This window comes from Prunus persica, chromosome G8 (genome assembly GCF_000346465.2).
Source record: "Prunus persica cultivar Lovell chromosome G8, Prunus_persica_NCBIv2, whole genome shotgun sequence".
Lineage (NCBI taxonomy): Eukaryota > Viridiplantae > Streptophyta > Magnoliopsida > Rosales > Rosaceae > Prunus > Prunus persica.
This window is the reverse complement of record NC_034016.1, coordinates 14,919,952-14,945,474: the sequence shown is the minus strand read 5'-3', so window position 1 is coordinate 14,945,474 and position 25,523 is coordinate 14,919,952. Positions and strand designations below refer to the sequence as shown.

Genomic DNA, 25,523 nt, shown 5'->3' with positions numbered 1-25,523 from the left:
AGCCCAAACTTTTACCGCCAAAACGGATGAATTTAAATAGATCATTTTCGCCGAGTCTTCCCTAACTCGCTCACACACTCAGTCAGTCACAGAGATGGAGAACGAATACGAAGTTCTCTCAGACTCCGACATCTCAGATGCCTCCGATTCCAGCGATGAATACACGGCCGACCAAGAAGAGCTAGAGCTAGAGCGAGAAGAAAGCGACGACGTCTTGGGGAACAATCGAAAATCCATGGACCCTCCTCGGCCCTCCGGCGAGGATCAGAAATCGAAAAATGTCGACGCTCTAGTCAGGTGCCTTTGATTTTTACTTCCATTTTCTTTTTGGTTGGAGAATTTAGCTTAGCATTTTTGAATTTCTACAGCTGCACCGCACCTAGGGTTTGTTCTTTTTATGTGGTGTGAAATTGCCTTTTATGTGTGCTTTGACCATTCATTTCTTTTACTAATTGAGATTTTATGGGGTTGCCTTCCTGTTTGGTTATTGAGAAAATGATGGAGAATGAAATAAAACCAATTATTTGGATCATAGGGTTCAGATTGGTTTGTTTTCTAAGAAATGAGTTGCTTTTTTGTTTTTTGGTATATAACGGGGCTAAAGAAATGATATTGCTTGACTAAGCTGTTTGGTGCTATTGCTCTTACTGGATGTTAAGGTTCTTCGCATCTGAGTTCTCAATTAACAATGAAAAACGCTGAGGGTTCAATTTAAGGTTTTTCATTGTGCAATAATTTATGTAAATTGGAATCTCTCTAGATCCTGGTGGTCAATTGGCTCATTCGTAATTGGAATTGTTGGTATATGGGCTTTTTAAATCCAAATTTCGTGCTTCAACTGAAATTTGTGGCAATGCTTTTATGTCAGAGGTAACCTTGTCGTGAAAAGACAGTCACTGCTTCCACGAGTTCTCTCAGTGACAGAAGGAGCAACAGTTTGTAGGAAACCCTTTAAACCACCATGCTCTAATGGCTATGATGACGGAAATGACCAGCTTGCTCGTCGTCTCTATGCACGTAAACGATTTGTTCCCTGGGGCTCATCAAGTACAGCATTCGTTCCAAACATTGATAGGCTTTTGAGTATACCAAACGAGGCTGAGAAAGATATAGTGGAAGAGAGTGTGACTCTACCACCCGGAATTGATCCTTTGGTCTTGTGGCAACCTGAAGAATTCGAGGATGGGACTGCTAATATGATGCAGATAGTAGTGGACCCAGTGCTTGTTCGTTTCCTTCGACCACATCAAAGGTTTTTCTCATGATATTAAAATTGATTTTTTTTTTAATTTTTGGTATAACAGCGTCGTCAAAACTGTCTTTATCTATCTAGTATTATGAATTTAAGCAGATGCATCCATCAAATTTGAGAAAAGCTTTTTTTTTTTTTTTTTGCTTCCCTGTTGCTTAAAATTGATTAGATGAAGTTTTAATGCAGAGAAGGCGTTCAGTTTATGTTTGAATGTGTTTCAGGGTTAAATAGTGCTGCAAACATATATGGATGCATTCTGGCAGACGATATGGGGTAATTTCTCTCTCTCTCTCTCTCTCTCTCTCTCTCTCTATATATATATATATATATATATATGTCAGCATATATCAATTCTATGGAATTATATCAGCATATTTTCTTTTATGTTATTAGGTTTGGGAATCATGTCTTCACGCTTGTGCTTAATCGTGTTACTTTTGCAGTTTGGGAAAGACATTGCAGTCAATCACATTACTATATACTCTTCTTTGTCAAGGGTTTGATGGGAAACCAATGGTTAAAAAAGCAATTATAGTCACCCCTACCAGTCTTGTGAGCAATTGGGAGGCTGAAATAAAGAAGTGGGTTGGAGAAAGAGTTCATCTCATTGCTCTCTGTGAAAGTACCCGAGATGATGTTGTTTCTGGAATTGATCGGTTCACAGGTCCTCGCAGCCCTATACAGGTAAATTTGTGTAACTGGTCAGACATCTATCTTTGAATAATGAACTTACAATGAATACGCATCAGGTACTAATTATTTCATACGAGACATTCCGGATGCATTCAACAAAGTTTAGCCAAAGTGAATCCTGTGACCTTCTCATATGTGACGAGGCTCACAGGCTGAAGAATGACCAGACAATGACGAATCAGGTATGATGTATGCAAGTTTGGTTTTCATTATCTTTGTTTCTTTTTTAACTCTATTCCATTTCCCCCCTAAACTATTTATGAACATTCTGTCAGGCATTGGCTGCTCTTGCATGCAAAAGGCGCATTTTGTTGTCAGGAACTCCAATGCAGGTGGGATGCAATTGTGCATGATGTCTCATGATTCCAAGTTGTTTCTTATTTCTCTCTTTGTATATACGCTTGCAGAATGACCTAGAAGAGTTCTTTGCCATGGTCAACTTTACTAATCCCGGCATCTTAGGGGAAGCTGCACATTTTCGTCGCTACTATGAGGTGAGTAGATGACTTTACATTTCAATATACCCTCTCTGGTATTTAAGAATGAATCTACATCATTATGTTTATAGGTTCTCTTTGTTATTAGTTTCTCTTTTCCTTTTCCTTTTTTTTCCTTCTCCCTCTGTAAATAAAGCTGTGCGGTTCTTTCTAGTAATTTTGTTGGTGATGTAATGTGCTGTAATATTCTTTGAATTATATGTGAACGACGAATATCTCTTTCTTAGTGGTTGAAAATTCCAATATATCAATGATAAATAATTATTTTTCTTCTTTTGTCGATGTTGACATGTATTTATTCTGTATATGAACTGTTACATATATGTTTTGTGAAGGCACCTATTATTTGTGGAAGAGAACCTAATGCCTCTGAAGAAGAGAAGAAGCTAGGTGGTGAGCGCTCTGCTGAACTAAGTGGAAAAGTTAATCAGGTTATAGTTCCTTGTTGACATGATAACTATAGACATTGCACATCATCTTTGTCCAGTCTTTGCTTTAAGAATTTTTATCAACAGCTTTCACTGATTGTAGGAGTTCTGAATGGCTAATTTACTGATGAAATCAGAATTTCTTTTTCTTTTTTTATGTACATCATTTTTTTAATGATTAATGCGTAATAGTTAACATACTTTTGCAGTTTATATTGCGGAGGACTAACGCACTATTATCAAATCATCTGCCACCAAAGGTATAGCACTTATGGTAGACTACATGTTAAGAGATTCCATATATATTTGTGTGTGTGTGTGTGTGTGTGTGTGTGTGTGTGTGTGAGAGAGAGAGAGAGAGAGAGAGAGAGAGAGAGAGAGAGAGAGAGAGAGTAGTTTATTGTACCTTAAAATTTCATGTCATATACTAACTGAATTGTAAACTTTCTACTTTTCATCTGAGTTTCAGTACCTGTATGCTTTCCATGTTTTATGACCTTTGTATAGCCATACAAACTAATAGTATATGATTAAGTATGGTAGATGAATCTTCGCACATTTTGGGAAGTCAAGTCTAGTAGAATTGTAAACTGAAAAGCAAAATCTTTTGTTAGCTTAGGTAGAGGTACTTATGAGAGGACTGTATATTATTTGATCTACACTTGGATATCTTGAAACTACTATCTACTACTCTATATATTTTTTTTCTCTACTTACTTTCATTAGCATTATGGAACTTTGGAGATTTCTACTGTAATGGATGTTCAAGTTGATTCTCTTTGTCAGTAGCACCTTGATCTAACACAGGCAGTCAAAACCCAAAAATCTTGGCTCATACAGGATTAAAGAAAAAATGTATATTTTTATTTTAAAAGTTGTTACAAAAAGTAATTTCTGAGTTTCTATATTTTTTTTCCCCTTGCAGATAATTGAAGTTGTTTGTTGCAAGTTGACTCCTCTCCAACTAGACCTATATAACCATTTTATACATTCCAAAAATGTGGGTTCTCATTCTTATTGAGCTGTCAAGGCAGAACTTTTGGAGTTAATGAAAAGACTGTCTGACAGCATATGGGTTTTATTCTGTTTCTCTCAAGCACAGGTTAAAAGAGCAATCTCTGAAGAGACGAAGAAATCAAAGATTTTGGCTTATATAACAGCTCTTAAGAAGCTATGCAACCATCCAAAGGTATGCCATATATATAGATACACTAACACTTACATATGCATGCACTCACATAATTTAATTGGGATGTTTTTCTGTCTATATTATGTTTGGACCTATTCTGAGGATGCATGGTAACGTAATACAAAATTTTGATACTATGTGTAGTTGTCCTTATTTTTTCTTCTAAAGATATCTTTATTATCTTATAAGAACCCATGTACAAAATCTATATATCTCTTTTCTAAATGGAAAAAGCAAATTCACATCCTCAAAAGTCTTCCCTTGCTTTGTGATCTCAGCAGATATAGGCTTTCATGGGTTTTGCATGTTCAAATTTTTTTATTACATTATCATCAGTATTGATCGTTTTAACTTACCTCTTATACCTTCCCATGTTAGTTATTTACTGATTTATTTCAAGTTCTAGTTTGAGATGTTTTCATCCTCATGAAGTATGTTCATTGTAGCTCATCTATGATACCATAAAAAGTGGAAGTCCAGGAACTTCAGGTTTTGAGGACTGTATTCGCTTTTTCCCACCAGAGATGTTCTCTGGAAGGTATGCATTTTTATTTTCCTTTATTTGCTTTTCCACATCTAGTATTCCAACATTCTACACTTACGCCATGTGTTTCTTCTGTTAGATCTGGATCATGGACTGGCGGGGATGGGGCTTGGGTTGAACTATCTGGAAAAATGCACGTTTTAGCTCGATTACTGGCCCATCTACGTAAGAGGACTGATGACCGTATTGTCCTTGTCTCAAATTATACGCAGGTATTGTTATACACTTATTCCAGATTACATATCTATGCGCATGTGTGTACATGTATTATTGCATTTTCTCCTTTCTAGTATGCAGGCAGTACATGGTTCTTAACAAATAAATCACTCTTGCCGTCAGTCAGCATGATTCCTTTACTGTTACAGAATTAGGGTGTACCTAATTATGGACAAGTTTTTCTATTTGGTTTGTTTGTTTGTATGGGATTTACAACCTAATATCTCAATTTTGAAAAACATTGAAGTTGGTGGGTTTTGACTGAAAATGTCTTGTTACATCCCTTGCAATTAGGAATAAGATAATTGAAAATCCTTTGGCATTTTCTCATGCAATTCTTATTTTATTCAATGGACTGTAAGGAGTAATATTATTGTTTATGGCAAGGGCTAATGGATATCTCGTGGGATGAAGTTGGATTTTGGGCATTGAAATCTAATGATTTAATGATATTCCATTCTTCATTGGATTTTGGGAGATGTTTCTTGAGTCATTTTAACTCTTAATTATTTTATGTTGTTAGATTATTAGTCAAATGTTAGGTTACTATTGTACCTTGATTGCTTGTTCACTACTGTTACATTTGTGTTTAGTTTTTCATAATTAAGGAAAAAAAACCTTAATATTTCAATCCATTAAGCATTACCTGCCACAATTTATCTGTGGAAGAACTGGCTCAATTTATCTTGTTGTAAAGTTGTGTAATTATTATGTATCAGACGCTGGACCTTTTTGCGCAACTGTGTAGAGAAAGACGATACCCATATTTGAGGCTTGATGGAACCACATCTATCAGTAAAAGACAGAAATTAGTGAACCAGTTCAATGACCCATCAAAGGTATTTAGTTAGTACGTTTGTAATTATATTGGCAATACAGGCTATTGTAGTTTTTAATGTTTTTCTTAGCTCTTATCTGGGTTTTGTTGTTGTTGGTAAACAAGTCTAACTCAACTTCCTGCAGGATGAATTTGTATTTCTCTTAAGCAGCAAGGCTGGTGGTTGCGGTCTCAATTTGATAGGTGGAAATCGACTAGTACTGTTTGATCCTGATTGGAATCCTGCCAATGATAAACAAGTATGTGCTTAGGTTAAATTCTTAATGTACATCCGGGAAGAGATAAATTATGAACGTTCTTCTGTATGATATTCTTATTGCTTAATTCTTTTTTTCTTCTTATCTCATAAGTAGGCTGCTGCAAGAGTTTGGAGGGATGGGCAAAAAAAGAGAGTATACATTTACAGATTTTTAAGTACTGGAACAATTGAAGAAAAGGTTTTGATGTGGCAGCAATCGAGTTATCATAATCACTATCATCTGTTATTTTTTTTCTGCTCTGTATGGTTTATACAATCAATTCTATTAAGATTCATTTTAATAAAATGACCTTGTATTATGCAGGTGTACCAGCGTCAAATGTCAAAGGAAGGGCTTCAAAAAGTTATTCAGCAGGAACAAACAGATAGCTCAATGGCACAGGTCTGAAGTTGTATCTCTTTCTTTCTGAATTGGGGTTTGCCTTTAAATGCATGTTATACAAAGTACTTTTGCTACAGGGAAACCTTCTTTCAACAGAAGACCTACGCGATCTTTTCACATTTCATGAGAATGTGAGGTAATGTCTTCCTTTTTCTTGTAATCCTTGTCCGGGCCATGCTCTTTAAGATATCATTTGTATATCTTTTATGTGAATGAGTTTGCTGAATGGAAAGGTTGGTGAATTTTAAAAAGTATGGATTCAGTATTTGAAATGGTATAACCAAGAGTTTACTTTTCACACCCCATTGATTGTTTGTAAACAGTACATGGATTAAGAGGTTTTACTTTCATTTACCGTTACATATCTTTTGTATAATTTTGATGAAAATTCCTAAACTTCCAATGTAGTTCTGTCTGTTATTCTTCTTTCTTTGTCACTGTTATTTTCATCCCTTAACTATTTCTCTATTTTCAAGTTACTCTGCCAAAGCGCAAAAGAAATAATGTTAAAACTTAGCCTTTGTATCATAATATTAATAGGTTATGCATATAAGCTTTCATCCAGCATTCGAAACCTGATATTGTAGATGTACAGTTGTCAAAATATATCATGTAATCTCTCTTTCATACAGTAATTGTTAACCGACAGTTCTTTTTATGTTTGGGAAATTAAGTTTTCAATTCGTTTTTGCATTAATCTTCTTACCCTGTTGAGTGATGCTGGTTAAACTATTTCTTGACTGCAACATTTCATTCTCCCTCTCTGATAATTCCTTTTTCCTGTTACTGGGTATTATCAATTATATATGTAGGTCTGAAGTGCATGAGAAGATGAACTGCATTCGTTGCCAAAATAGCAATGATACCAATCGAAGCATCGCAGAGGGAGATGCAAACCAACCAACTAACGAAAGTGGTCAGTCTGGCCACGAAATCTCTGACATAGGTGGATTTGCAGAAATGTCTGGATGCTTACATGAGTTAAAGAGCTCGGAGAAGCAGGTTGGCCACATATTTTTATGAGATGTCATAGATTCTCTTAGCCTTTTAACATGTAAGTTGATAAGTTTATTTTTTCTTTTCCAGGTAGGGACACCTCTAGAAGAGGATTTAAGTAATTGGGGGCATCATTTCTTCCCAAATTCAGTACCCGATGCTATTCTCCAAGCTTCAGCTGGAGCAGAGGTATGAGAAGAAAAAAATCTTACAGTTTTTCTGTTCAATTAATTTTCTTTTGTGGGATTAGGGCATGGCAGCAGTTTTACCTTTCACATAGGTTTTACTACCCCAGACAAGCTTTTAATTTTTTGGTATCATGTAGATTGTTTTTTCTGAATTAGGATATATGAATTAGTTGCAAAGAAAATAGAAAAATATATCTATCTCTCTCACACTGAATCTACAGTGAACATCACATCAACTTCTGATAACAAAACTAGGTTTTTGGACTTTTTGGTTACTAGGTGTTTTCTTTCTGATTCTTGCTTAAGGATGAGAAAATTTTGGCACCAGCTTATTTTGGGAGCTAAAATATCTCACTGCAGCATATCCAACAGTGATGCTAACAACTTAATAATTAAATGCTTTTGTAATAAAAATGTTATTAAAAGGTTTTTTCCTTCATTCAAAGTGCTTTCTCCATGCATGTTTATTCCTTAAGAAACTCTAGTACAAGCAATCCCAAGAGAAGAAAAGATAAAGGTACTTGCATGATTTAAAATACAGATGAATCTATGTGCTCGGTTTGGGAATGGATCCCAGCTTAAGAAGTGAAAACTATCAAATATAGAAGGGAAAATAACTTTGTTTGCCCCTCCAAAGTCTTTCTTCTGCTCCATTTGTATTATTCTCATTGACCATCTTTGAAAAAAAATGACCGCACTAATTTTCCTTTGCTTCTAATCCCAGTTTATTGCATCGGAAATCCATATGCATATGTGGAAAATGAAAAGATAATTTACTATTCTCTAGTGCTTGATATTTCACCTTGTTCTTCAACAGAAAGACTATATCATGATCATTATCCATTGGCAGAACTAATTACATATAATTTATAATGATCTACTTTGGGGGGAAATTAGATTGAATACAACGGTTGTTTCAGGTCACATTTGTTTTTACAAACCAAGTGGATGGGAAGCTTGTACCTGTTGAATCAAAGGTAAACCCAAAGATGCAGGGAGAAGAAGGAAAAGAGAATCATCCCAAATTAAGACAAGACCTGAATCAGAAACCCTTGCTATTGTCTTGGCAAAGAAAACCGCTAGAATCTGTTTCTTCGAGTGAAAATTCTACCAGAAGCACAATGTCTGCCCCTTTCAAGCCCTCAGAAAAGACCACTGTGGAATCAGTGAAAACTTCTTTAAAGGGTTCAGTGCATGTAGCATTAAAGCCTAAGCTCTCTCTTAAAATTCGATTGCCCCTGAAAAGATCGTCTCCTGATACCGACAATCACGATGATGATTTTGTGTAAATTTTGTTTGGCTTGTCCAGTGTTGTAATGTGGTGGCACCCTGGAAAAATCAATTTTGACACTGCATTCATAGTACCATATAAATTTTACATACTTGAAAGAAAAACATTGTATCATTTTACATGTGAAATGCTTCAAGAATTACAGGCACACTGATTCACCGAAGACAGATTAAGCCCATGTTATGATTTTAGGGACATACAAGACAAAATTAATGTCTTCTATTTGATGTAATCGCGAAATGAAGACTTCTCTTTGAACTTATTTATAAAAAATTGATAAGACAGATGTGCAGCAGCTGAGGCTATTGATACTCATCTTTTCTGATAGGGTATTGGAGGTTGGATAGTTTTAACCAACTTTCTTGTGAAAACGGGATTAGATGTTTATTGAAGATGTTTATTAAAGGACGGATTGTCGATATGGTAACAATAAAATGTTAATATCATTGTCCATAATATGCCGGTAATAATATATTTCGACGTTTTATTGATTCCTTGTTGACAATATCGATACAAAGTTCATCTTTTAATAAAGAATGAATGTCATGCACATAAAATTAACATCAATTTGAGTAATGCTACAAATACCAAATATAAATTTCACTTCACTTGCCGACTTGAATTTGAGAGAAGTTCTACTATTAGATATTCATATCTTAATTGCACCCACAATTTATGGCTGGCCATTTGATTATTCCCAGGCAACCCTCATGGTCTTGAATTTGAGATTTGCCCATCAATCTGAAAGCAAGTCTCACTACCACTCATCAAGTCATTATTACATTTATGATTTAACAACAAGCAGCCTCCTATTTTTCCATTTAAAAAATATTAAGCAAGAGCAAAATATTATACTTTTAGACATGGGATGGCATTAGTTTTGAGATAGAAATTGAGCCACTTTCTACTTCTTCAATGCAAGCATATTAGAAAAAGACTCGAAGATAGGTTTAATTAGTCTTAACACATTTAGGGCAACGTTCAAAGCACCCAACATAATAGAGCTTAAATCCTGATCTGACATTGTAAAATGAGCCTTGAAAAGTGGATTTGTTTATGGTTAGTTTCAAGATAAAGACAGAAGGAAGCCCTTAAACAAGAGTGCAAAAAGACAAGTTTTGCTAACAAGATGGGAGACCAAAAGAGGAGACAGTGCCCTTTGACCAAGTTTTCTACTTCCTCTAACCCATGAGGCTAATTGCAATGCCCCTCAGGTACCTGCTAAAGCTGTCACAGTTGTCAATTGGGAATCAGCCACTTGTCAAAAAGCCATTAGGCCAAGTCCTAGAAATTTCAATCTAGATTAGGGTAAACCATGTGCAACTACTGTGAAGGTCAATTGTCCTATACTTAGGATATGGGTGAGAATCTTTATTCTTCCTCTACAGTTTTAGAGTGGAATAAAGAAACTTTATTCTTCCAGTACAGTTTAGAGAAATCCAAGGTCCTAGATTGAAGCTAGTTTAATTGGATTGATAAGAGTGGAAAAAGTTGATGTGTATACTATTTGACTAAAATTGAGACTAGCCTCAAGTCCTCATTAACCTAATTAGGAGATCTCAATGACACTCATCACCAATTATATGGAACAGCTCAAGAAGTGTGATGATATTCTCAAGAAGTGTGATGATATTCTGAATTTCGATTCTCAATTTCATCATGAAAATTTGTGATAAGATTTCAATAATCTTTTGTTTCTTTTTCCATACATGAAAAGATAAAAATAAAAATCAAACTGCGATCAGAGATGTAAGAGCAAATGAATGTTCTACCACCAGAGCTACAACTATGACCACATAAAATTAATTAACAATTTTTCTTGGAACGATTCTAAACAAAGCAATATTTTCTCATATTAAGCGGCATTCTCACATTTGTGTATACAAAGTTGCTATATTTTTATTTCAATGGTGTAGGGTACAAATCACTTGACACCTAAGTTCGAAAAAAAAAATATTGAGAAAAATAGTTGGGAAACTTGGGATATTAAGCATTTTCCTTTTTTTTTTTTTTTTTTTTTTCCTTTTGTTCCTACCACCAATCAAACAGAGAAGGCCTGCGTTGGAAAGATCATATGGGAATTGCGATCTCACCCATATCATGACATGTGACTGTCACACATGCTCATTATTTGGACGGACAGAAAATTTAACCATTTTCCATAAAAGAAAGGGAAAAAAAAATAGCTTAAAAAGTTTCTGCCACATTTGACTAATGCGGTAAGGAAACTTTGTGCCATCAATTGCTGCCATCCACTCATCCTCTCTCTCTCTCTCTCTCTCTCTCTCTCTCTCTCTCACAAGTGAATGGGATTGGCCAACCCTAGGAAGAATAAATATTTGATTACTAATTATTAGGTGTTACTCTCTGTGGAATATTATGTTATGCAAAAAGAGATCAAAGTGTTTTACTTGCATTTTTAATTAAAAGGTGACAAATCTGAGTAACATGAGATGTCTACCAGACATACGCATAAAACAAGCTCCTCCTAATATAAATGCAAACATCTCCATGTGGATTCTAACTGCGCAAGTAAATCAACAAATTTAAAAGGGTTTAGTAGGGCTTGGTTTGTGTGTCCATGGCATGCTTAAACATGTTTAACAAATAGCAACAAGCCCTTTGCATTGCAACTTGCAAGTAGAAGAACAACTTCTCTCTCTATGGATCCTAGGATTTCCTTCTCCAATGACTTTGCAGACACTCAACAAGCCATCAAGCATGAAACCAGCTATAGAGAAGCGCCCGTTTCTTCGGATTTCGAATTCTCCGTGAACAACTTTGGAATGATCTCGGCGGATGAGATTATGTTCAAGGGCACATTGTTGCCCTTGAAGGATAATGGTGCCAACCAGCTAGGGAAGACTACTACTTTGAGAGATGAGCTGCTTGTTGATGATGATTATGGGGATGTGTTGCCAAGGGCACCAAAGAGTTTAAGCAGGTGGAAGGAGCGTTTGGGCCTCAAGAGGGCTCAAGTTGTTCCCAAAAAAGCTGACAGAAGTCATTCTGTTCTGGAGAGGATAGCTGAAGAGAGGAGGCCTGTGTTTGTTCATGAGGCTGTGCTTATTAGCAAGGAAAGCCAGGTAAGATGTCTTTCTTCTTCTTCTTTTTTTTGTTTTTTTGTTTTTGTTTTATTCTTTCCTTCGGGTTTTCTAGGTAACATGGAAATTGAAAACTCTTAACTTAAGATAATTGCAAGCATGGACACATTTAGAGCAAAGTCTTGAATGATTTCTTGTTTGCAGGATTTTCTATTTGGAGGAGGGTTAAGTTGCAGAGGTGATGGAATGTGATGCAAGGTTGCTATTCATCTTTATTGCAAGAGGAATGATGATGATAGAGTGGCTTCTGTAAGTGTGTGTTTAGGGCTTGGCTTAGCTTTCCAGTTCTTTTGTCCATTTAATTCTAGACAACATCCCCATCCTCTTCTTCAGAGAAGTAGAAGATGATGATGAACAAGAAGAAGAAGGTATTTGGCTGTTCCATTTTGTACAAATGTTTGCAGTTGAAGAGGTTCTATGAGTTTATGTAAATCTGTTGTGTTTGATCTATCTTATTATGATTTGTGTGGTTCTATATAGATTTGGATCCTCCCACTATTCATTTCACATTATCAATTCAGTCAACCTGTTGCTTGCTAACACCAATTTCTCATTGTTAAAATCTTGTTCTTTTTTAATCTTCCTGAAATATCTTTTTACTGCCCAAATCAATAGCAACATTGCATTAAAGGTTAGTAATTTTAGCCTAGTCCCACCCTACATCATCTGAGTGTCCTTTGAATGTGTGGTGTTAAACCCGTAGGCATCCTTTTCTTGTAATCCCCCACCCCAATACGGAGAACAACTTACCTATATTGAGATGTCACTATACCAGTATTCCAAGTTGATCACGCACTATTATGGGTTTTAATTTTTTCACATGATAGTGTGTGGAATACCGCTACAATGACATCTCCATTGCACGGAAGTTCTTCTCTCCCCAATATGGGTTTATCAAATGGGTACTGCTGCTGCTGAACTTTCCAGCAAGCCAAATGACCATGACCACTCTCTTCAAGGAAGAGTCACAAGAGGAAAGGGCCATCACCTATATTTTAAGACGATAGATCCTTTTCAATGCTTGATGGTTACTAGACTTCAAATCCTCTTGTGTCGGCTGAGGACTAAAATTGGCCTACATTGCAATTCTAGGTGTAGTGGGACTGGTTCAAAATATGCATTTTCTAGATCATATATATCTTTAGCTTGTGGTGAGCTTGAAACTTGAAAGTGACCCATTCATTCACCAAGGATCACTTTGGGTTGAAGCAAGTTGACCACCATTGGAAACCGCTCAAGCAACAACAGTTGGATGTCATTAAGGTTCGCTTAAGAATTAATCAACTTGCCAACGGGGTTTAACCCAGTCAAAAATGATCTTGACTTGCAAATCATAGGTCACAGGTTTAAATTTCCACGATATCATAGTTGTGTGTGTGAGATAACCCCCTTCCTTATAGTTTAGACTATCGTTTGTACTAAAAAAGAATTCATCAACCCAATACATTTTGCAATCAAAATTTCACCGACTTGAAATGCATTGGAACATATGGATTTTCCTAAATAATAAACAGGATTGGATCCATCCTTCATATTTTTAAGTTCCTTTTCGGAACCTTCCACTCCAACCTTGTATCAACAATATTACATGCTTTATATTTGCTTGACCATTTCTTACGAAAATGAAATCCACTAACACTAACTAATCTCGCTCAATGGTTAATCTTAGAACATGTAGATGTAACATTACTCATCATAATTTTTCTTCTTTTTTTTATATATTCTTTTCGACATTTGATCAAACAAATTTTGGCTATTGTTTAAAAGAAATAGAGATATTTAGTCATATATTCATTCTTAGCATTATTAATATAGATAAACTCTACACCATTTAATTTCTATAAACAAATCCAAAAAAAAACTCAAAAAATGACAGCTGACCTTATTGAATTTAAATTTAATTATTAAATTACTTTGATGCTCTATTGAGTGTTTTGGATATTTTTATGAGGTTTTGAAATTAGACTTATTTTTAAAAATTGATGACAGTTTTGTAATTTACAAGAAATTAAAAGCCTCTTCGTTATGTTGTAAATGAATTTTACGTGAATTTCTAAAGTTCATTTCATATATGATTTTAAAAAATAATAATAATTTAAGTCCCTATATCGAGTATAATAGCTAATCTCCCAAAGAAGTATTGTCTAGTCTATTACCCAAAGTGCTTTTGAACACATTTGGCAGAAACTTAAGTGCTATTGGGTTATAAAAGAGGAAGCACTGGACTTTTTAATAAAGCGTTTATTCAGTCACATGGAGCCCTAGTTCTCTGTCCTGTTTGGTGAAATTGGCATCCAGACTGATGTCCTTCCTAACTTAATGGTCGAAGAAATTATTATTTATTCAAGAGAGATATTCTAAGCAATATTATGCACGTTACATGTACCAACACTGCTGATTGAGAAATAATGTTTTGAATAAATATTTACAGCAAACAAATGCAAACTTACACTTGATGAGGCTTTTTGAAAGAATAACAATGGCTATCTAACTAACTATGCCAGTCGGATGCTAAATCTACAACGTTTGTGGGTATGGTACAACCTTTGAGCGCTATTTATCCATTTACATTTTCGTATAAAACTACTTGATGTTTCTGATGGAAAGAATCCGGTGACAATCCCGGTAACTGTACACCTGCAACCAATGAAAATACATAGCATAAACAATACTTTTACTATAGCAGTTCTCGGTTTTGTGCTATCATGTGATACTTCATCAATAAAAACCTATCAGAAAATATAGCGAATCATAAAGGCTAAAATCATGAGCATCTGGCATCATTATCCTTCCCAACCCATCATTCCCCAGAAGCTTACCAAATGAGACAAGCACACTCATACACACTCACACACACACTCACACAAGCATGTTTAACCAAAAACAAAAAAAACAAAACTTTGTATAAGCCGATATGGAGAGGTTCAACTCACATGATACATAAGTTCTAACAGGAATAGATGGTCCAGTAATGATCTCCTTTCCCGAGGCATGCAAGAGTTCAAAATTTCAGTTATAGTTTAATCACCTACATTAAAATAGAACCCCGCCAATAAAAAGTCAGTTATCAAATCGGGATGTGCTATGTCATGGAAATGCAAGAAATATTCAACTGAAATGTAACTATGTGATCGAACCATCAGTTTTGTTCCCATGGCTGAGGGGGACCCAGATATTTCTCCATGGACTCTTTCTTGCGCTCAGGATCGAGGCTGCAAACATGAACAACCAGTTAGCCTTGGTTGTTGAGATTAATGTCCTCATATATATTGTGAATTGATTTGTGTATTGTCAAAATATACAAAACAAAATTAAGAATTCAACTAACCTATTTCTGAAGCCAAGAAGAGCACAATGTACAGCACTAGCACAAGCCGAAGCCGGAGCTATAGCAGCTGCAGGAACTGCCCGAACAGCAGTTGCCAAAGCTGATCCTGCACCAGCCCCACGTTGGTATTTTTTTAGGGGATTCCGGACCAAAGCAGAGGCAGATTTCCCCAGGCCATCACTGAGGCTTTCATATGCCTGTCAAAGCAAGAAAATTAACTTGTTTAAGAAAAGAGCACATCCCCACGCCCAAAATAGGTAGCAGTTGATTATTATACATAGTAAAACACAATTTTTACGTCCACACACTAAAGAAGTTCTAAAACTAAATTTTGCACAGAATTAATCCTTTGAAGAGAACCAATGAGAGGGAGGGGCAGAAATCAACTGAGAGTCTTACGAACTTCTTTTTCAGGATCAGTTTCTCTTAAAATTAAATTTTATATCAACAGCTTTGGTTTGAATTTTCATATTTTGAAAGAAATCATTTTTAAGGCCCAAAGTATTAGGAATTTAGGACAACTATTTCTAAGTTCGTGCAAGCAATTACCCCAGGTTGGAATATTCACCTGATGAATTCCTTGTTGAGCATCTTTAGGCTGATTAGATCTGACATTGGTTTTCATTTTATGTGGTACCGACCATGGTGCAGAAGAAGGAATTCCTGTAAGTAAATATTCTGCTTGGAGTAAAATGTCATGAGCCCCAGCGGCCAAATGTACTCCAAGTCCAACAGCTTCAAGAGAAATACTTCTAAGAAATGCAATTGTACCTGAAAGGAAGTAGTGAAATCATGGATACCAAGGATTATTCTTTCCAATTTAATATTATCCGATATGGAGACGGATGGTTTTATTATACACTGTTGAATAAAATTAATGATAAAGGCCTCATTTATCTAAACTCGGTTAATTGAGATTCAATAAATAATTGAGATTCAATAAGACATTTAACTCGAGTCAAGGAACACCTAAAAACTGACATGGATGTGCACGTTCCCAAAAGGGAGACAGTTGAATGAATTCAACTTACCTCTTTGCATTCCTTTAAGTACTCTTTTGTCCTTCCTATAACTCTCAATGGGCAAAGAAACCAACTTTGCAGCACCAGCACCAACTGCTACCAATGACCTAATTGTAGGAAGACCTCGCAATATTTTGTGAATCTACATTGTGAAAATACAAAAAACTTGTTACATACAATAGCATTTGCAATGGGGGCAGAATTCTAAAGAAGTGCAGGTAATTCCAAAACCTGATTCTGAGAAATATCTTCTAGCCACTCCCCTACAATTGTCTCACATACACTACCCCAACCATAAATACCAACTGCATGAACATGCTTAAGCTGTAGCTCAACCCCCTGCATTTATTTGTGAAAGTATGGCCAATAAGTTTCTTTGTCAATCTCAACGAGAAAAAAAACAGTTTAAATACAAACAATGGAAGGTAGAGATCAGATAGTTATCAGGACTGCAAAATTCAGTAACACAAATAGAATTTAATTTCAGTTACAACAAGATTTTGGGAGACAATACATAACCAAGAATAACAAAAGCACCTGAGTAACCGCCACGAACATCAATTGTTGAGACATATTCAAAATAAGCAGAATGAGGAAAAGATTCAGCCCTATCTTGTTTATAAATTAAAACTCATCACCACAGGTATTTGAAGTTTGTAAAGTTATACACACATGTATGTGATTGTGCATGTGTAAGTATACATATATATACAGTGAGCCTCGTTTAAAGGCAATCCTGCTGTTTACTCATTCCAGATTTAGACCTCCAGTAAATATTAATACATATTTTCATATTCTCTAATCTTGTCATTAAAGGAATACGAGGAATACACCAAATTCTCAACTCAATTAAGTAGGACGACAGCAAACATAAGACAAAAACCAAAAGATAATAGACCGGAGCACAAGAAAGACTTTAAATCTGCTAACTGGACAGTAACTAAAAAGTCAGAAGTTTCATGTTAACCAAGTCTTCTGCAAATTTCATGGGAATGGATACCGGGAAAGCATACGATTCATGAGATAATAGACCAATTTTGTACCTTTCACAATCAGTTCTATGGGGACAAAAAGTAACAACTAAAACCTTTTTCTTCCTTTACTTGTATAAATCTCATAAAGTATAAGAAGCAAACAATATACCTTCCATGGGACAAGATTTACAAGTTCTACATACTTCCCGCCTCTTAATGCTGCCAGATCAACACGGCTGGGACTGTAGTCAACCCGAACAAGAATAGGCCATATATCAAATTTCTGAGGAGAAAAAAAGGAAACTGAAGCAATCAGTACATGGATTTGCATATTTAAAATCCACATATTACGGGAAAAAATGAAGCACTTTAATTTAAGAAAACCACAAGGTGTGGATTCTAAGAATTATGCATGAATATTTTATCCCACTCTTTTGTTTGTATTTCCCATTTTCCCGTTCGTTTTTCTCTCTCAGGGAGGTAGAAAAGATATATCATTATAATGAAGACTGGCTTAGAACACGGCTAAGCCTAAAGTAATAAATGTTTGAAGTTCGAGTACCCCAGTAGTCTCAAAAAATAGGATCATGCGGCTGAAACCAATTTATTGGGAAAGGCTTAATTAGGCTAGACTGATTCCCAGCACCAGGGTGATCCCTTTATGTTCTTTATATAACATGCTACCACTTTCTAGAAAATGCAAACACACATTTGTGCCTAGGATGAAAGCTAAAATTCAAGGCACACCAGGGAGAAGAGGGGAAACAACTTGCCTGAAAGTAGGGAAGAAATGCCTCCTCTTCAATGGTAGGCCCTGCAAGATTATTACTTTTGGCTGGCAAGAGTTTTGAACCATCTGAATCTTGACGACACCCTGGAGACTGGTCGATTGAAGAGCTCTTTGCCCCAAAAAAACTGATGAGAAAATCAAGTTGGCACTGATGAAGGTGCAATAGCATGGGAAGGAGCGCGACACGTAACCTACAAGGGAGAAAATATGAAGACCAACAGTCAATGAATACTGTTATACCACCATCTATACTTCCTGGGGCATGACTGCCCAAAACAGATTTGCACTACCTCCTTAACTAACACACTAATTATAGTATAAAAAGAAGGAATACCGGTACTCTTCAAGAGGGGTTAAAGGATCCGGTCTGACAGATTCTAAGTCCAGCTTGAATGCTTTTGAAGATGATTTCCGAGGACGATCCTTTGAATGATAATATCCAAGTACCTTCCAACCAAGAAGGAAAAAGAAATTTAATCAATTTTGTAAAGCCCAAAAATTAAATTTTGGTGTTAAAGTATGAAAGGTTTACCAGTTTCCAAGGAGCATCTTTGCTCCGGTCATATAGATAAAAATCTTGAATTGAAAGAGAAAGCTTAGATACGCTTATTCCACCAGCAGGGAAAACATCATATTGAAATTCCATCCCAGACAGTGCAAATTCTAAGCAAACAGTAGCGTCCCTTCCACTACAATCCACTGATTGCTGATCAGTTGCTCTAGAATCGTGCCAATCAGACCCAGAAAGCATTCTCCACCTAACATCAATGTTTTTAAGAAGTACACATCCAATGGCCTTTCCAAAATCGTTGCATTTTGTACCTTCTATAGAAGGAAGCTGGTCTTCAACAGGTTCTTTCATACTACTTTCACTCGCTTCAGAAATGTGGTTTTCTAGAATTCTTACGGACGTACCATACCATCCATTATTTTCTGCTCCAACATCTCCGTTAATGACATTCCTGGTCTTGCATTTCAGAATCTCATGCGGTGATTGTCTGTTGGCAGACAATTCCGAGAGAGGTCGTAACTCAGATAAACAATACCCTTCTATCAACTCCAGAACATTACCTTCTTGTAGAAATGATGTTTGATTATTTTCTAATTCCGCTACAGGCACTGACCCATCAAAAGATGGACCAGGGGAGAAAATTTCAGGAGTTTCGATACTTGAGTAACGTGCCTCTCCAAGGTCTTGATCAAACGAAATACAAATTTGTGACTCAGAAGTATCATATTGACAGGTCTGATCCTTATCTAAGTGAAATGCATCATCACATATCTCATCCATTAACCCAACTGACCGAGTTTCACTCTCTGTAACCGCACCAAAAGTGTGCACTTGAGAAGTTGGCAATAAAGAATTGCTGCCAGAGTTACTTGCTTCATCATTGAAACCTCTGCTCTCTTGCTCCTGCTGTACTTTATTCCATCTAGTCTGCAAATGCACTACTGATTCCTCCATGTCAGGGGCAAATAACTTTTGAAGTTGGGCAGCCAAACGAAACAGACTAGACATGGTGTCATAGCATGTTTCCACATAAACATGAGATTTTGAACATTCTACCTCCCAGAGAAGGCCATTATTACAATTAGTTTTCAATGTTGCTTCAACAAGTGCCTCTCTGGCAACTTTAACATACCCAATCTTGTGAAGATGTTCTACACTATAAATGCCACCATCATCCTCAGGCTTTGCCATTACACGGAGAAGAAGCCCAAGATCTTGCACTCTAATTCTGTATTCACTTTCCATTGAATCTTCCGTGGTTGAATTTGAAAGATTCAAGGAAGACGCAGCCAAAAGACAAGAAACCTGTTCCTCATCTTCTTTGACATATGAAAAAATAGGCTCCGAATCTAAAGCTTCAGTCCTGACCATTGAATTCTTTAGGTAGGGCTCATAACTTAATCCAACATCAACCAAGTTAAGAACAAAAGACGATCCATGAGGTGAATTAACGTCGCCCTTTTCGATGTCCACTGCTTGCTCAATTTCAGGAGGAGGAATAACGAAAAAGGAGCATATTGCATCAGTCCAATCCAAGCGACCGCCTACTGCAACAATTGTGGCACATCGGACAGTTATAGATGTAGAACCCTGAAAACTCTTGGGATCCCACAGATGTACAATATCAGAACCAGCCAGCCTAGAGGATAACGCATTAGAACCCCCTCCATCACCACGCTTCATTGTTGAGTTGCTACATGCGATCAGAAGAAACTCCTGATCAGGAATACCAGTGATAGAACCCCACAATTTGCCTTCCCCATGGGCCAGCCAGAAAAAATTGGCACCTGTTATACCTCCAATATTTGAGACAGAGAGCATTTCTAGTTTCTGAACTTTCAGTTTTAGCTGATGCCACGCCCCAGGAAGTTCACTCTGCATCGAGCTTTTGACAATTTCCTTTGCATCTAGGCTAATCAAAATTTCTACAGAATCACAGCCCACAAGGATAGATGTCTGAGACACAGCAGATTTTTCCTTAACATTGACTGAACCACAAGCCACATTTAACTCATTTATCATCTGATCTAAAAGACTATACAACCCCTTATATTGAGGATTGCTTAGACTTATTGAAACAGAAGGTAGACAAGCATGCAGGGAAAAAGCGGAGCTCAAAATAATCTCCTGTCGAGTATGGGAGTTTAAATCTTGTAGATCTTTCACAGTAGATACAGAGGCAAACTCATGATCTTGTCCGACAAATTTAGAAACGCTCCTTGATTCCTCAAAAGTAGCTAAGTTCTTGGCTTTCTTTGCTATCCAAGGACCAGTCACATAACCCTCCTGCCAAAGCATACTAATGACAGAAAGACGGCCCGTTCTGTCAGTCACCGACATTATATTCTGTGCGGTAAATTTTTGCCTCTGCATGTTCCCAGATCTTATTCCAGCATTATCCTTACTTGCAGGACTGACGAGGAAAACATCAAGATTGCCAACATTCAAATGTAAAGAACGCGTGGCTGTTGAAGAAAACCTTTTATCTGACCTTGCATCTGAAGTTGGACCATGCTCTTGGATTATACCTTTGTTAAAAGTTGATGGTGAAGAAAATTCAAGAGCAATAAACTGATCCCAGGAAGAGAAGCCTCTAACATCTTCACCCCCTTTAGCACGAAAACACAGAATTATCCTCGCACTAGGGATCAATATATCACCTCGCAGGCTTTCTGTTGAAGATAAGGTCGTAACACAGCTAGAAGATCTTCTAAGATTCCCATGAGATGAACCATGGTTCTTATTGGAGGCCTCAGAAGGAACCTCAGCCTGTTTGTTATTCATTTCGACAGGCTTTTCCAATTCCTTCACCAGTTCAAATAGCATATTTAGCAAAGAGAAGTCCACCCAGAAAACAAAATGTGGCAGTTTCAGTGAAAATGATGTTGTCCCAGATAAACTCCCATTTGATGAACTAGAACTCACAGTAAACTGGCAGTGAGTAACACCTGAAGTTTTAAGCAATGTAGTTCTGACTACACCATCCTCATACCCAAACGGAAAATCTTCAGCAGTTAAAGCATTTGATTCATCCAAATCTTCGGAAGATGAGACATACAGAGGAAGAGCATTTTGAACATCAGCTTGAAGATGTAGAACCGAAAGAGTCTGGCTGTTAATATTGTTATTACACCCTTGAAAGCCAAACTCAAAGGTATCATCTTTGTAACTTGAGTAATTAGCAACCTCAATGTACTCCATTGTTCCTTGAAACCTTATTTCTTGGGGGCATACCTGTTGACCTTATCAAATGTTTCAAGTTAGTGTAGGTGACAATCATGTAGAACCAACAAGTGTATAGCATAGACATCAAACTCAAAAGACAAGATGTTCCCCAAGCACAGGTATTACCTGCGTAACAAGAAGGATGTCTCGGCATTCTGCTCCTAGGTATAGAACAGCTGAATGAGCGCCCTTAGTATCACAAAAATGTGTCTGGTTTTCATTTTGAAATGAAAACACGACAGAAATCCCAGCTAAAGTTGCTTTAAGATTCGTTTCAACATGCTGCTGTTCTGTACACATTAAAATCATAGTTACAGTGAAAAATGTTTAGAAGGAAATAAGGATACATAGTTTGAAAACTTTATTATCAGGAAACAAATATCAGAGACTAAAAGCATCTAAGGACTCAACAACTTGAGTCCATGTACAGGACATAAACTATTTTTCCTCGTCTTCATTTTTTTTAAACTTTCTTCCATGCTACTATCTTTTCTTGTCGTTTTCATTCTTTCATGATCTTCCTTGATGGCAATGCAAGATATCCTAGATTTAAAAGTGCAAAAATACACAATCATCTTTTGATGTAAAGCGTCAAACTGAGTTCAACAATTTCTTTCCTGCATGGGTATAATAACTTGACACCCGACATTCCTGATATTTCGAGGATTATTAATACAGTATTTTGATACAAATAACTTCCAGAAACAATGGCAAAATGAATATGCCAGTTAACACATTAGATATTCTAGGTTAATAAGGGTGAAATGCACTTGCCAGAGGGAATATGCAAAGATCCAGAAGCAAGGCTGGATGCAGCTGTGATAGCAGTGAAAACAGAACACGTCCAGTTCCACGCCCCACTGCTCCCTAAAGCTGATTGGGAACTTCTAATTCCATCAAAACATTCAAAAAACTGGTCCACACTGCACAAACACCAAAACAATGCACATAAGAACAGGAGATACCCACAAACAAGATGATGTGAAGTATGAAAAATATTGCTCAATTTATACGTTACGCTAGCAATAATCAATGCAACAACATAATCACCACATGAAAAAGAAATAGTTATTATATTAATGAACTAAACAACCCTAGAAGTCTCTGGCAAGAGTATCAACAGTAGTTCCTTGATAATAGCAGAAAAAGATACTAACCTTGCACCAAAATCAAGTTCTTCAATAGCATCTTCTTTATTTTTATGGAGTAAAAAGGGTACCCAATCTGATATAAGATGTGACCCAGGTAGAAGACCTTCGGTCATTGATTCTTGCAGTGTCAGAGAAGAGGATTCTGTGGGAAAACTACCACAAATTGGCATTGCCTTATCTGCTGCAGAACAAACGGACCTTGGTGAAATGCAGTGAGATGCTGAATCAAGGAAAACAGAATCTGCTGACTTATGACTACTTCCGTCCTTTTCCAGATTTTTATATTTTTCCCAAGCAAGCAAAAGCCATTTAATTGTGCTAGGTTCAAATCTTAATTCTACAGGTTCAATAGAAACATCCGCATCCACTTTACGAATGTCTAAAGACCCATTCTTCCAAGGTATACTTAATTTTAAATTCCCTGAAAATCCACCTCTTTTCCCAATCAATATTGGAGTGGTAGCACCTGGTGGACGGCACCCTGAAAAAAATTCAGCCAATGTGCTTTCTGTCTCGCATGGAATGCATGTTTGATTATCAACATCATCCATTTGGAGCAATTCAAGTGCTGCTCCTTGAAACTTGACAAAGTTTGTCAGTTGACTAATACCGAGAAAGTTCTCAATTCTTGCATCAGCATTTTGAGTATCATCTTCAGAAACACATGTTCCGCATTCTGTTTCTGAAATTCGAAGCACCAAGGTTGAGCGACACCCCGATGTCTTTCCATCCATTTCTATACAAGGATCAAATGCAACAATCAACCTTTTTATCGTTACATGGAAGCTCGTTAGAAACCACTTTACCATCTTTGCAATTGTTTTAACACCTTCATGCACATCTCTGGAAGAAGATTTTGCGGTATTTTCCCCCATGTCACCATCTAGCTTCACTGGGTTACCATCCTTATCAAGGTTACAACTTTCAGCACTACCTTGTGAATTGTTCTCTGCACAGGGAATTAGCACAAGCTCAAGTTCATCCACTTCAACCTCACATCCTTTGCCCTTCCAAGGCATTCTAACTAATAGGGACCCAATAGATCCTTCTTTTATTATCACTGATGCTGCTGCGCCAAACTGGAAAAACATTGGCCATAAGAAAGCAATTAAACTCCAGAACTATAAATTAAATGTCAAACTCAAGACGCAGTTAACAAAAGTAAATAGCGGTCTAAACTCTACCAAAGCTCAACATTACCTTAGCTTACGCACAACAGTCAAAAATTGGTCTTTAACATCCAGTTAACAAACTATTCATATTCTTCTCATAACAAAAGTTATTTATAATCACACACTATAGCTTCGTGTTTATTACAAAATTCACAAAAACTAATTCATTTTTTTATCCCCAGGCAGGCTACTTCAAATTCCAGTATCCCCTACAATTTTGAATAACGGACGAGAAAAACGCCATTACAGTCTAAACTAAGCACAACCGACCCAGAACTCGCATTCTAGATAGAAAACAGTGGTAAAATATACATTTTTCCTTTATTTTCTCATCAGCCAAACACAAGCTAATTCCGAAACCAAGTACAGAAAAGCACGCGTACCTTCTGATTAAGAAAATCAACGTTAAGCGCAAGGTCGCTGAGCTGAATAGTGCCCTCGGAGAGCTGGACATCGAGCTGGTCGGCATCAATATCTCCCAGTATGAACTGCCCCAACTTCTTCTTCAACAAGAACTTGCACACTCTCTTCACGGCCCACCGCGAGAACATCGCCTCCGCCGACTTCGCGATGTTCCACGGAAACATGGCCGCCGAAGGGAACAACGATGCCGACAAATTCGGAATTCGGTGAAATTGAGTGGAATTTGGTGGAATTTGGTGGAATTTAGGGTTTGGGGAATTCAGGAGGCCGAAACGGTGCGTTTCGAATTGAGGTTGGTAGCTGGAGGTCGAGCCCTCACAGATTCAGAAGCGCTATAAAGATTGGTTTCGAGCTTCTGATTTGATCATAAGGCGTGAAAAGAAAACAGAAAGAGAAGTTGGGTGGGATTAGAACGAAACGACGATGACGCCGAAGACTCCTTTTTCTCTTTTTTTTTATTTTTTATTTTTATTTTCGACGTCTCCCGGTGGTTTTTAATTTCGCTTCCTATATATTGGTGCCGTCTCCCAAACCCTTTCCATTATAAACTCTAGTAAAAAGTTAAAGTGAAGAATATTATTCTAGGTAAAGTTTGTATTTTTTTTTTTTCTGGACTCTAGTAAAAAGTTAAAGTGGAGAATATTTCTTTTAAAAATCTATTTACAATTTTATTTTATTTTGTTTTCAAAGAGTCCAATTTAAGTTGATCAATTGAGGAGAGTCTCATAAAACATTCTTGGTTGGAGTATATTGTTCACTATTTGGAGAAGAATTTGAGAAATACTAAGGAGAAGTTAAACATATATATTAGGGTGAAATACAAGAAGGAGATCGAAATACTAAATTATTCCATTTTACTACTATTGTTAGAAGAAGAAGAAGAAATAGAATTGAAAAACTTCAAAATGATAGTGGTGAGTGGGTGGGGAATTCTAATGGCCTCAAAGAGCTAGCGGTGAGTTAATTCCTTGATCTCTTCTCTATGCCTCAAAGGGACTACAACAGTTCCCCCATCCCTAATATGTTTCCTCAAATAATGGCAAATGACTT

The 25,523-nt window shown here is 36.7% G+C and overlaps 3 protein-coding genes across 3 annotated transcripts; 2 read left to right on the top strand and 1 right to left on the bottom strand.

Annotated features, from left to right (window-relative positions):
• LOC18768108 (protein CHROMATIN REMODELING 25) lies at positions 23-9,046 on the top strand. Its single transcript, XM_020570086.1, has 21 exons — positions 23-297; positions 869-1,252; positions 1,439-1,525; positions 1,696-1,936; positions 2,002-2,127; positions 2,221-2,277; positions 2,353-2,439; positions 2,778-2,873; positions 3,080-3,130; positions 3,796-3,870; positions 3,973-4,059; positions 4,506-4,597; positions 4,683-4,815; positions 5,539-5,658; positions 5,783-5,896; positions 6,011-6,094; positions 6,221-6,298; positions 6,376-6,434; positions 7,111-7,300; positions 7,385-7,483; positions 8,403-9,046. Exons 1-21 carry the CDS (start codon positions 95-97, stop codon positions 8,769-8,771), a joined length of 2,832 nt encoding a protein of 943 aa, XP_020425675.1. The 5' UTR covers positions 23-94; the 3' UTR covers positions 8,772-9,046.
• LOC18767092 lies at positions 11,272-12,381 on the top strand. Its single transcript, XM_020569692.1, has 2 exons — positions 11,272-11,859; positions 12,022-12,381. The coding sequence occupies exons 1-2, from the start codon at positions 11,437-11,439 to the stop codon at positions 12,067-12,069; spliced, it is 471 nt and encodes a 156-aa protein (XP_020425281.1). The 5' UTR covers positions 11,272-11,436; the 3' UTR covers positions 12,070-12,381.
• Positions 14,200-25,242, bottom strand: LOC18767330 (autophagy-related protein 2). Its single transcript, XM_007199610.2, has 15 exons — positions 24,434-25,242; positions 22,885-23,957; positions 22,502-22,650; positions 21,854-22,017; positions 18,524-21,736; positions 18,326-18,438; positions 17,975-18,182; positions 17,371-17,484; positions 16,459-16,566; positions 16,237-16,369; positions 15,774-15,976; positions 15,206-15,402; positions 15,015-15,089; positions 14,811-14,905; positions 14,200-14,514 (listed from the first exon to the last, which is right to left on the bottom strand). Exons 1-13 carry the CDS (start codon positions 24,635-24,637, stop codon positions 15,017-15,019), a joined length of 5,952 nt encoding a protein of 1,983 aa, XP_007199672.1. The 5' UTR covers positions 24,638-25,242; the 3' UTR covers positions 14,200-14,514; positions 14,811-14,905; positions 15,015-15,016.